The 12083-nt window shown below is 36.3% G+C and overlaps 1 protein-coding gene across 1 annotated transcript; it reads right to left on the bottom strand.

The window, feature by feature from the left end:
- Nucleotides 1–5801: 5801 nt before the first annotated feature.
- LOC113349177 lies at nucleotides 5802–11839 on the bottom strand. Its single transcript, XM_026593111.1, has 4 exons — nucleotides 11833–11839; nucleotides 7100–7595; nucleotides 6216–6979; nucleotides 5802–6061 (listed from the first exon to the last, which is right to left on the bottom strand). Exons 1-4 carry the CDS (start codon nucleotides 11837–11839, stop codon nucleotides 5802–5804), a joined length of 1527 nt encoding a protein of 508 aa, XP_026448896.1.
- Between the last annotated feature and the right edge of the window lie 244 nt (nucleotides 11840–12083).

Here is a 12083-nt window from a genome sequence, read left to right as displayed (position 1 = left end):
TTTTACCATTTAGGGTGTTTTTTTTCTTCTTTTTTTTTTAGATTAAAAGATGAACTTTTATAAATCAAGTAATATAGTACAAAAGGTTTACAACATCATTTTTTTCAAAAGAACTAGATAAAATACTTGATTTACTATTTTTTTTTCCTCTAATGTGCAAAGATAAATTTTGGAGACTCTTGATCCTAGCTTCTTTAGCTAAAATGTCTGCCGCTGAGTTGTATTTTCTGTTAATATATCTCACCTTGGCTTGTGGAAGAGTATCCAAAGTCGCTTCAACCTTTTTCATTGTGTTTTCAGCTTCCCAGGAAATTTCTTTACAATTCTTGTTTAAATACTCAACAACACTTGCAATCTGTGACGAAAGAAACGCTGGATAAAATGTTATTTTTAACCAAGATGTAGCTTTAAACATTGCCTTTGCTTTTGCATGAGTTGTTGTCATTGCCTTGTCTGAACCTGCTTCAATATGCATGAATTCCTCTTGATCCACCGAATATAAAATAAACGTGAAACCCATTGATAGATCTTCTTTTTTGAAAGCCGCATCGATAAAGATTATCTAGTCTGTATTCAGAGATGTCCAATTTGGCTTGGAACCATTCAATTTCTAGCCATAGTTTTTACTTTAGTAGGTATAGAAGCTGCTGATTGTAAATACTTATTTATCTGGTCTATCAACATTATGGGATTAGGAATTTTTCTTTCGAAAACAACTGAGCATCTGTGTTTCCAAATAAACCAGAGAACCGTCGCGATTTTATCCAAAATTTGCTCGGAACAGTGGCGATTTTTCTTCTAATTCTTATAGTGGGGTAAACACCTTATCACTTCCTCTTCAACCCATTTCTGAAAAGGATAATATATGTTATAGTGTGTTAAAACATATTATCCTATAACTTGTGTTTGAAAAATAACACAAAAAAAATAGTCGAAAGAGAATAAAGATGGAATTTTTCCTGGCTAAATTAGGGCGTACCCCTTTTAATCGGGGTATATTGAATATGACAAAACAAGTTATCTGGAACTAATCCCTTAAACCCCGCATCGTCATATTTTTGTTACTAACATAAATACCTGATTTAATTAATGTTGGTTAATTGTAATACTTGTCAGAGTAGTGTAGTAGATTAAGTTAGAGTTAGATAACAAGAGTATACAAAGAGTTTGCGTGTCGGGGATGATAAAGAATTTTTTAACTGAGATTACCTAAAATCAGTAGGTATGAAATACATAACATGCCGATTGCAGTTGTATGTCTCCATCCAGTTGAAGTTGGCATACATAAATGTTCGTTTCTACCAATTTGCGCCTAAAAAGTACAAGAAAATTGAGTTTTTTCACGTTTAGATTATTTATTCCTATATGGGAATCAATTTCTTATATCCAAATTTAACCAGGTTTTTTATGCCAATGGGAAAAAACTCGTCAAGCAAAAAGAAGCACCAAAAATCCAATTTGTTTCGAAGTTGCCGTAGTGCTCCTTGGTTCAAAATATGTGATTTAGTTTCTATGCTTTTTTCGGTTTTTTAATAGATTTTTTTACTTTAAAAAGTCCAAAAACATAACTTCGTTATTAACATGTATCCAAACATCCTACTAATGTTTAGTTCTATGACGAGGAATTCAATTAAAAATAGAGAGAGAATAGAGTAAAAAAAAAAACACGATAATATTGACCTTTTATTATATTATTGGATAACGATTATTACGTGAAACTAGTTGGAAGCCTAATAAGCTAAGCTCCAACGACATACTAGTACATTAATTGAACAGGTTGTTGTGCTAGCATACCAGCGAGCCTTATGATAACCTAGCCTAATGAGTCGAAACGGATGGGGGCTGAGATTGTATCACAAGGGGGCAAACTAACTCTATCTTCCATGTTAATTTCTGCAATATTACGTCATTGAGGATTCGAACCTGGGATCCCCTGGAACGCATGAAATTTTGGGGAACGAGGATGACCAACTGAGTTAGGTGCTCGTTCTTAATTTCTCTTGAAAAATTGTTGGGTCTGGCCACCCACGATATGGAAGAGTTAAGAATAGGATTAAATTAGCAACAATTTACAAAGTGGGATTGCAAATGGAAGTTCACATTCAAAACGGGTTATATCACAGAATCACCTTTAAGTTTTTCATGTGCAGCTTACGATGAATGTCTAGAAAAACATTACGCAAAAGATAATAAATGGCGTTGGCACCACGTAAAGGTTGTTGAAGACGTGTTTCATTGTTGTTGAAGTGACCAAAATGTAACTATGTTTGTCCATAAATTTGACAGCATAAAGTGCTCAGTCTAGGTAGCAAAGTTGTTAAAGCAGCAAGTATAAAATCTACATATGCCAGTGTCGACCATTGCCTTCTACCCTACAATTACAAACATCCGTACATAGCACATGTTGTAACGCGAGAAAAGGAGAGAATGAAAAACAGACGTGTGAAACATGCCAATTATTAAATACCTACTACTTCGCTTACGATCTCAATAAATAGGCCAAAAAGTCTGGATAGCCACAATGGTTTAAAAGATAGGGAAAAAATGAGGAATTAAAGGTCGACCAACTACTAGCAGCTTCACCACGGTGAATTTTGTTTTCACCAATCCCTAGTTAGTAAGTTCGCGAATGATTCGCGAATCATTCGCGAATTTTTCCGTATCACGAATTTTACCGTCTTATTCGCGTACGTTTGCAACTCCGAACCCAAGTCGCGTATTATGTGGCATTCCCGGATTATTCGCGAACCGTTCACGAATTTTACGTATCCCGAATGATACGTCCGCTTAATTCGCCATAAATTCTTTAGCTTTTACTTTTCAAAGACTCCACTTTTTGGGCTTTACTGCCTCCCGAGCATACACGACCGAATATTAAACGTGTTGTAATTTTTATGAAACAAAAACGACTGAAGAGATTTGAAGGTGAAGGTGAGAGAGATCTCAAACTCACTAACCAAGCATCTAAACCACCATACGACGTCCTCTTGGATAACTAATGTTGTATATATTATTAATATCATCATATTAAGTTTATTTTTTCTTTAAATAACTCACACATATGCATAAAAATTGGTCTATGACCTTATAAATACAAATTATTTGCTATATATAGATACCGAATTTTCAGAGCCGAACTCACATTTATAAATCGAATTATACACGTACGTATGCCGTTCCGAATTACTGACGAATCACGTCCCGTTGACCGAATTTTGGACCGAATCTGGATTTTACAAAACCGTATAATACTCGTACGTTTGCCGTTCCGTACATTTGCCGAATCACGAATTGCTAACTAGGCACCAATCAGAGCAATTTTACTGTATCGGAAAATTTCAGCGCAAGATTTCGACCGAATTAAAGTAGTACACAGGGAAACCCCTCATTGCGTCAATGAAAAGATAGAAAATGAAAATCCATTGCAGGGCGTTCATTAAGGTTCTTTTTGTACTTTCTTATCAGGACGTTTGGTTTGCAATCTCATTACAAATGATCATAGGGGAGTGGGCTTCTTGTATAGTTTGGGCTTTAGTGACTGAATTGTGGGCCAATACACTTGTTGTTAACCTTTTGAGGCGGCTAAGCAGAAACCCTGTTTTGAGACATACTGAATTTTTTTTGAGGCATACTTATTTATTATCCCATCTAGGGTCGTTTTATAAGGGGTGTCTAAAGGTAGTGCAATTACCTATATATCCTTAAACAATTTAATTACTAGAGTGCCCTTATCCTCAAAAACCTAAAATCAAAATAACCTTTAAACTTAAACATCTTGGACACCAATTCAATCAAGCAATCAATCAATCAAAGGAAACACGAATCGAAGTGAGCGATGTTGGAGTGAGAAATCCAAATCTCAATTGCTCTTATACGTATTTTAGAATGCATTTGTAACAAACTCATCTTGTGTTTTATTGATTTTATTTTGTTTGATCGATAAAATATGATTTCAAAGATGAAATTAGGGTTTTCAGAAGATAAGTTCGTCTGATCTTGGAATATCAATTTTGAGCCGAACCTAGTATATGATTTGAAGAAACACTATGTTCTTCTAGATTTTGTTCGAATCAACCGAACCTAAATTCGACAGTTACAAAGTGAAGTTCGGCTGACAAGATATCAGCCGAACCTCTGTTTTTTGGAAATACACTCAGGCTCGGCTAACAACAATTTTGTTCGAATCATCTGAACCTAAATTCATGAGTTACAGAGTAAAGTTCGGCTGATAACTTGTCAGCTGAACCTCTTTGTTTCAAAAATATACCTAGGTTCGGCTGACAAGCTGCTAGCCGAACCTAGGTATATTTTTGAAACACATAGGTTCGGCTGACAAGTTATCAGCCGAACTGTTCATCTTCTCAGTAGATCTGGGTTTTAAAATTCAATTTTTTTGATAGATTCAACTTATAAAAAAGACATTAAACCTCGTATAAAAGTCTACCCCTGATTTGAATCACACATTTTGGTCACTTCTAATCACTAAAATCTCAAAACCCAAGTTTCTTTTTCACTTCTTTTTCTTCTTCCTCTCAAAATTTTTAACTCTCTCACAAAAATTTGATTTCTTCACTAATTTAACACTAATAATTTAATTTTTAATTAATCCTTAAAATTCCTAATTAATCAAATCTAATCATAATCATTAACACTAATTATGTAAGGGTAGTTATGCCATTATCAAAAATGATGGATAAGGGATGATGTTGTTTTTTATTTAGTGACCCTATTTTGGCATTATTTAGTATGCCTCAAAAAAATCTAGTATGCCTCAAAACAGGTTTCCTAAACAGAGTGTTAAAATTTGTTTTTCCTGTAAAATAATTAAAAGCTACCAACTCTTTCTTTTTCTTAAAAATGCATTAGATAGAAGACTACCTGCTCAGGGCAGTAACCTAGTTCTGAGTTTGGCTTCCAATCAAGTCTCAGAAGAATGCAATTAAATTGTCTTAAAATATTCACCGAGCATGTAACACTCCAAATTTTGAGTTCTGGCACCGACTCGAATTCATTACCCAAAAACACGAGATGCTACGTTGATATCATAGCCGAAGCCCGGCTACTAAGCCCAAACTCATTAAGTAATTTATGGGGGCTAATTTGATGTATGCTCATGTTAGCATTTATATCATAGCGGAAATTTATAAATTCATTTAGAAACATCTAATTATTAGTTTCACATGATCATAAAGACACCAGAAGCATAACATAGTTTAGATTTGGAATAAAAATATGAAAATCATTCAAGTTCTAGGATTGCCAATTATTATTATTATTATTATTATTATTTTTAAAAAAGATTGTTTACAAGTGGTTAGTTGGCAGCCTAGCGACAATCTGGGCTCCAACTCCTCTCCGAATAATAACACCTAGTCTATGAAAGAGTAAACTGTCAACTTTGTAGTTCACATCGTAATTAGCAAGGCGGTTACTCAACCTCTTTAGAAAAACAATAAAGACACCGCTCAACTCACCTAAATTAGTGAAAGCCAAGACACTGAAACCACAACCATTACTAATGCACTTGTCAAGATATTTATTATTTTTGCGTGTGACAGCAGCGGTAATGGCTTGTCCAGGGGTGAACAACCGAGTACGTGCACTAGTGAAAGGTGAGACTCCTGTTACGTCAAAACACACATCCTTCCCATCCTCCCAGCTGTGTACTAAGATATTTGCCGGCTTAAGATCATTGTCATTGTTAGAAAGAAATCCAACGAAACCTCTTTCTGGGAAGGAATAGTAGCCTTGTAGCATATTTCCGAGATCAAATCTCTTACCATATCATGTCTGTATTTAGGTCACACGTCTTTAGCACAGTGCACATCATGGTCTCCGTAGATATCCATCGGCTTAGTGTAGCTAGAACAAACACTATCAGCAACAAACATTGGTGTGGCCAAGCGATATTGGAGGACAGACTGAAATTGTCTAGGACCAACAGACTGGTTGAGCCCAGTAATAGGAATGGCTTTCAGAAAATCCATGGGATGTTTTGTTTTGTTGCACTTCCAAATGATCGACTCACGCTCATTGAAAGGGAGGCTAGAGAGCGTAGAATCTTTGACAACACCAAAGTATATTACTGCCAATGACTTCATGAAATGGGGGGGGGGGGGGGGGGGCAGTGTCATTGATGTTGAACTCAGATTCGGATATCCCACAAGCTTGTGTAAATAGTTGCAAGGCGTGATTATAGATGAGGCATGGCTCACCTGAATATGTAGGTTGCAAGATGGTATTCTGCAGGTACTTAGTTTGTGCACAAGATGCAAAGTAACAATATGTACTGGTATCTTTCATAGTGTAGACTCCCAAACCTCCGTCTTTAATAGGCAAGGTTGCAAGACGTTGTTGCACTAAGCCAAAACCTGCACCGTCGCCTACAATGATTTGCCTCAGATAGTCGAGAAGGTGCTTGTCGTAGTGAGCAGTAGCAACTTGTAGTGCTTGTGGGTTGGTTGTCCTGAGAGTAAAGTAGAGTTTTGATATGCCGACACAATTACGGAGAAGCAGAAGTTCGCATTGTGGATCATGCAACTTCTGGATCTTTTGCATCAATGCTATGGTTTTATCGACCCTGCTGGTGACCATATCACTACAAAAATCAGTGTTTAAACTGACATGTCCACCTAGTAGTTTTACGCCTGATGTAGGTTTGCAAATATTGGCAGGGAAGACTCCCACTTCATTGCGTCTTGGATCGATTGTAGGCCATAATAATTCCGTCTTGGTAACATTCAGATGTAAGCCTCTCTTAGGACCTTCAGTCTGTATGATGTCCAGAGCCTTCCCAACTTCAAGAGTATCTCCTACAATTGTACTGTCATCAAGGTACCATGCCTGCATGTCCAAAGTGCATTGTGCAGCAATCTGAAGAACAAGGGGGTGCAATGCTAAAGCGAATAAGAGCGAACCCAATGGATCACCCTGCTGAACCCCTTTGGTAGAAGATAGAGTAGTATCACTGTAGTATAGCCTGGCAGGTTTAGAGTAACAAAATTCTACCTATTTGGAGATGCTAGGGCAATGTGCACGCACTTCATGAATCAATATAGATCTACCTACAAGATTGAAAGCATTGGAAAAGTCAACCAACATCATTGTAATTGAATTGCAAGTACCTTTTGTCTCGGGAAGCCTGTTTGCAGCATGTAAGATAGCTTCACCGCCACATGGAACACCAAAACCATATTGATATGTTCCCAAGTATGGAAGAATGTTCTTGCAAACTAAAGTTGCTTCAAGTTTGGAACATAACCTCCTCCAGATCGTACCAACTGCGATGGGCCTAACACCTCCATCTGGTTTGAGAAGAGGAGTTAAAGGGGAACTGGCAACATATTCAACGAGAATGGGTGGACAAGCGCCATATAGCCATAAGTTGACCACCCCTACAATGGATTGTAATAGCTCATCAGCAACCGCAGCAGCATTTCCACTCAACGCATCAAGGAGATGTTGAGCCCTCAAACCGTCTCTGCCACACGCGGTTCCCTTAGGGAAGCTTTTGATTACGGCTTGAACAGCTTTCGCATCAACCGAAAGAGGTGGTGCTGCGATATCTTTATCAGGGATACATGGAGGAGAGCCATCTGGGTGTTTTTGTTGAAGTTGATACTCTTTCAGGCAAGATAGATATAAATACCAAAGTTCTCTTCGTCTCAGACTTTGTGATTCCTCAAGATAAATATTTGAAAACTATTCTTAATTGATAAGTTGAATATTGTACTTGAGAGGTGGTAAATGATCCAGGCTTTTCATCAAAGTGAGTGTAAGTGTAACGGATTGTGAGGTTTGCTAGCTTTGTCTATTACAAAAATATTTCCAAGCCTCGATCTTTGATCTAAAGAGAAACCAAATAGTCTCATATGTTAGAGGCATATTGGTATCAAAAGTCTTCACTTGGGTTGAAGCAACTCTTAGGCTATAAAGGATGTCACCTAAGGGAATCAATTGCGTAGACCCTTGCGAGTTTCAAGTGATGTAAGGAGCGACTGTAACTGAATCGCTTGGAGGGTGGATACGGTCTACGAAGTCTGATAGTAGGCTAGCTAGTGTCTGTAGTGTCCTAATACAGTTTGGTTTTCAAATATGGACGAGACTTCCACTCCGAAGTCCGATAGTTAGCAAGACTTCTGGTGTTTTGTGTTTTTCGTTTTCCACGTTATATTGTTTATCTTTATAATAGGATTTACACAAATAGTACGTATTCAATCTTATCAGATACGTCCATCTAATTGTGATCGATTACGAGACTTGTTTATTGTAGAATTCGTATCTTGAAAGATAGATAACAAATTTGTTACTTGGAACAATCCAATTGGGTTATTTGGATACGACTAGATTGATCTTGGATATTGATTTTTGGGATCGTCCAAGTACTCTTCTTAACAATCGGGTTCACGGACTCCCAGTCTATACATACTGATTGAAAAGAGATAAAGATAGAGATATAAACTCATATACATATATTCAAGGATCATTAAGTTGGTCTACTTGAAATTGTATTGGGTTTCGTCTATACAGGTTGCAGAAAGAAGATGTTGTGGTGTACTTGGTACCCTATCCTTTTCAATTGGTATCCAAGTGGGAAGACACTGATAACACATGATAAGTCTGTGTTTGTAAACAGTCTAGGCTTGTATTCAATGAGTCAAATCATGGTTGTTATTTTTTTACCAAGAAAATACTCGTCGTACGTTCTACCCAGAATTAAGAACACCACTTGTAAAGAGATTACTCTCTATGAAAACTTAGATCTCCTCAGAGAATATACCTTACCACTATACAAAGATAGTTGAACAACGGGGTCTTAAATTATATTGATGAACCAGTTGGAAAAATGGTTAATTCAGTTACCGTGCTTAGTTCTGATGAGGACTTATCTATCCAGTCTGTGTTACTTGACAAAATTACTATTTTTGATAAACTTCTTGAATCGAACGAACGAAGTAATGCTGAGTCAATAAAAGACTAGAAGAAAGTAATAAAAATTGAGAAACTCTTGAGAATGAAACTTAACGACTCAAGAGAAGATCTCATTCAGGCTCTCTCAAGGATTGAAGAAACATAGAAAGATGTATCTCTTCTTAAATCATGTTATGATCTAGTGAAAGAGTCTAACTCACACTTGTATACAAACTGGGTAAAAAGTGTAATCTCCCATAATTCTAAATTCCTTGAGAAAAAGAATGATTCAATATCCTCTAAAGCTATCATTACGCCACTTAGGAAGCTTAAAACTGATCTTATAAGAACTCAGAGAACTTTTATGGTTGTGGAAAAAAGGGACACCTTTTGAAACAGTGACGAACAATCTTAAGAAAACTTTTCACATACTGAAATTCCCAGTACTACCAACAATTGTAAGTTTTGTCACCACAGATCAAATGAACATCGTTCAAAGGATTGTTCTTTGCAACTTGAGAGTACAATATTTTCTGATTTAAAGAAATCGTTGCGTCATATTATTAAATGTGTTGTCACTCTTAAGTCTTGCGATAATAAGAAGGATACTTCAAACCATAAACTTATTTAAAGTATGCCTTTTATACATGTTCTCACAGAAGCACTATTTCTTCAGCAGAGATATTTGTCATATTGATATTGACAAAAGAATCTATGATATTAAAAGTTTCATTAACAGAGTAAGATGAGGCATAAAAAGAGCAAAGCAAAGATTGGTTTCAGGTAACTGCTCTACTTCTCTCTTTTCTAAGACTGTCTTTGAGACTAATATCAAGATCTGATTAGGTTCCAAACAGAAACTTGAAGAAAAGGATCTAATTGTTCAGGATAAGCAAAAAGGTGCTTATCACAACTTAACCTAATCTTACTACCCCGTGCCTTCTCTTGTAATTGGCGAATGCATAGTAATTGAAAGGAAAAACTTCCTTTGAAGTAAGCTTTTTGTGTTTTCACTGTTGAAAGGATGTATATAGGTGTAATCCTGACATGAAAGATATATTGTCTCATGAAAGATAAAACCTTGCCGAAGTCTTGAAGATGTGCATACACGATAAACTTTACTTGGCAGACCGCATATTATGCCCTTGTACATACCACTTGGTCATGAACCATAACCGGTGGGCCCTAGCATATTAGTCTTGTATAAAACAAGTTTTATTTTCTTGGTAGGTTATGAAACTAACAAGGAATCTTCTGATTTCTTTGTTGGACCAAGAAATTGTTTCTGGAAAGGACTTTTCTCCTTCCATGTTTCTCTAACCTAAGAAACTGTAAATATACTTGAGATCTTTGTCTGTATTACTTATAATTACTATCTTGGAGAGAAAAGTAACCTAATTAGGCGAAAACTGTACGCTAGTTTAAAGACTTCTTTGGGATCAAGAAGTGTCTACTAGTACTGTTGGTGGGAAACTAGAATCAACATTGTTATTTTAGTTTTCCATCATTGATTTGTTTGACTAACGGTTGTTAAACCTTGATTGCACCTAGTTTGATTATTCTTGAGAGCCTTCTCTTCTGACATAAGGTCACTCAAACTACATCAAGGGATTAACGGTAGTTCAGATCTGTCTTTAGATCTGACGTTGACTAGTGATCATCCATTGTTAACAGACTCTGTTCCATGCTTGATCGATCATAAGTTGGAGTCAAGTTTGGTTGTGCAGGTACAAAAGAAGACATTGAAGATTTGAAGAGAAGAAGATTTCTTATTGTTTTCGTATCTTTGTGATTTGCTTCGTGCACAAACTTGATCGGCTGGGATACGATTATATCTCGTTTATCTTTGATAGGTGATTGATTTAATAGTCATAGTAGATCGACAAGCTGTCATTTGGTGGTATTCTTTAGTATCCGAATCTGATAATTTGTAAATATAGATCTGATTATTTCAGTAATCTAGATCTCGATTGATCTAAACCAGACAAAGGAAACAGAAGAGCCTTTGTCGTACACACAACATAATCTCTGACTTACTTCTTGAGATTGATAAAGCGGTTACTAAACAGATTAGTCATTTACTGTTTCGAAGAAGATCCAAAGGAGTTGAGTGCTTGAAGTCCCCACAACGGCTGAAGCAACTTAAAACAGTGGACTTTATCTTAGGGTTCACATGCGTTGGCCAGATAGGTTGTAGGCGTAGGGATACTCAAGAAACTAGGTAACTAAGGGTAGTTTACTTGGTCTCAACTATACGAAGTTGGTAGTAGTCTTTGTATATATAGCGACTTAATTCTTAGAGTTTTCAAAACTGGAGTAGGTCCCGGGTTTTCCTGTATTTGCGGTTTCCTCGTTAATGAATTTTTTTTGTGTGCCTTTACTTTACTTTATGCATTATAATTGTTTAAGTCATAAATAAAGTAATTGTACTTGTACTTAATCCAACCACTCGGATTGATCCCAATAGTTAGGTTTGATTTCGAACTAATAACTATATATCAAGTGTATACCTTATGGTTGTTATCTCCTTGACAATCTTTGTACATCTTAGATCATGTAAGGTATCAGATTTATAGGTTGATATCACAAAGATTTTGGTGTATTTGGTACCCTTGTCATTTCACTTTCATCCAAGATGGTCCCTCACCAAGCTTACACACCTTTGTTTTGATGATGATGTCCTAGTCTTCTTCAAATGAACTATATATGCTACCTATGTTTTTAAAGGTTGTCTTGATGATTTTATCAGTTTTTTTGGGCTTGAAATGAATAAACAAAAGACTGCTCTTTATTCTTCTGCTTTAGATTATACTCCTATTGAGTCTATTACAAAGCGTCTTGATTGTATTAGTGTCTCTCTCCCTTTTAGGTATTTGGGTAGGTCCCTTTTTTCCACTAGTCTCTCTTATGAATATTATTTACCTCCCATTTCTAGCGTTATTGCAAGGCTGAAGTCTTGGAAGGTAAAAAAAAGCTCTATTTTGCTGGTAGACTCTGTTAGAGCATTGTTTGGTCGAACTCACAAGTGTGGCTATCTCAAACTTGTTACCCAATTTAGTTTATCAAAACTTTATTTTGATTTCTAGTCCACATTTAGTCAAGTCTCGGGAAGGTAAAAAAGCTCTATTTTGCTGGTAGACTCTGTTAGAGCATTGCTCGGTCGAACTCACAAG

The sequence above is a fragment of the Papaver somniferum genome, chromosome 1 (genome assembly GCF_003573695.1).
Source record: "Papaver somniferum cultivar HN1 chromosome 1, ASM357369v1, whole genome shotgun sequence".
Lineage (NCBI taxonomy): Eukaryota > Viridiplantae > Streptophyta > Magnoliopsida > Ranunculales > Papaveraceae > Papaver > Papaver somniferum.
This window is presented reverse-complemented; position numbering and strand designations above follow the sequence as displayed.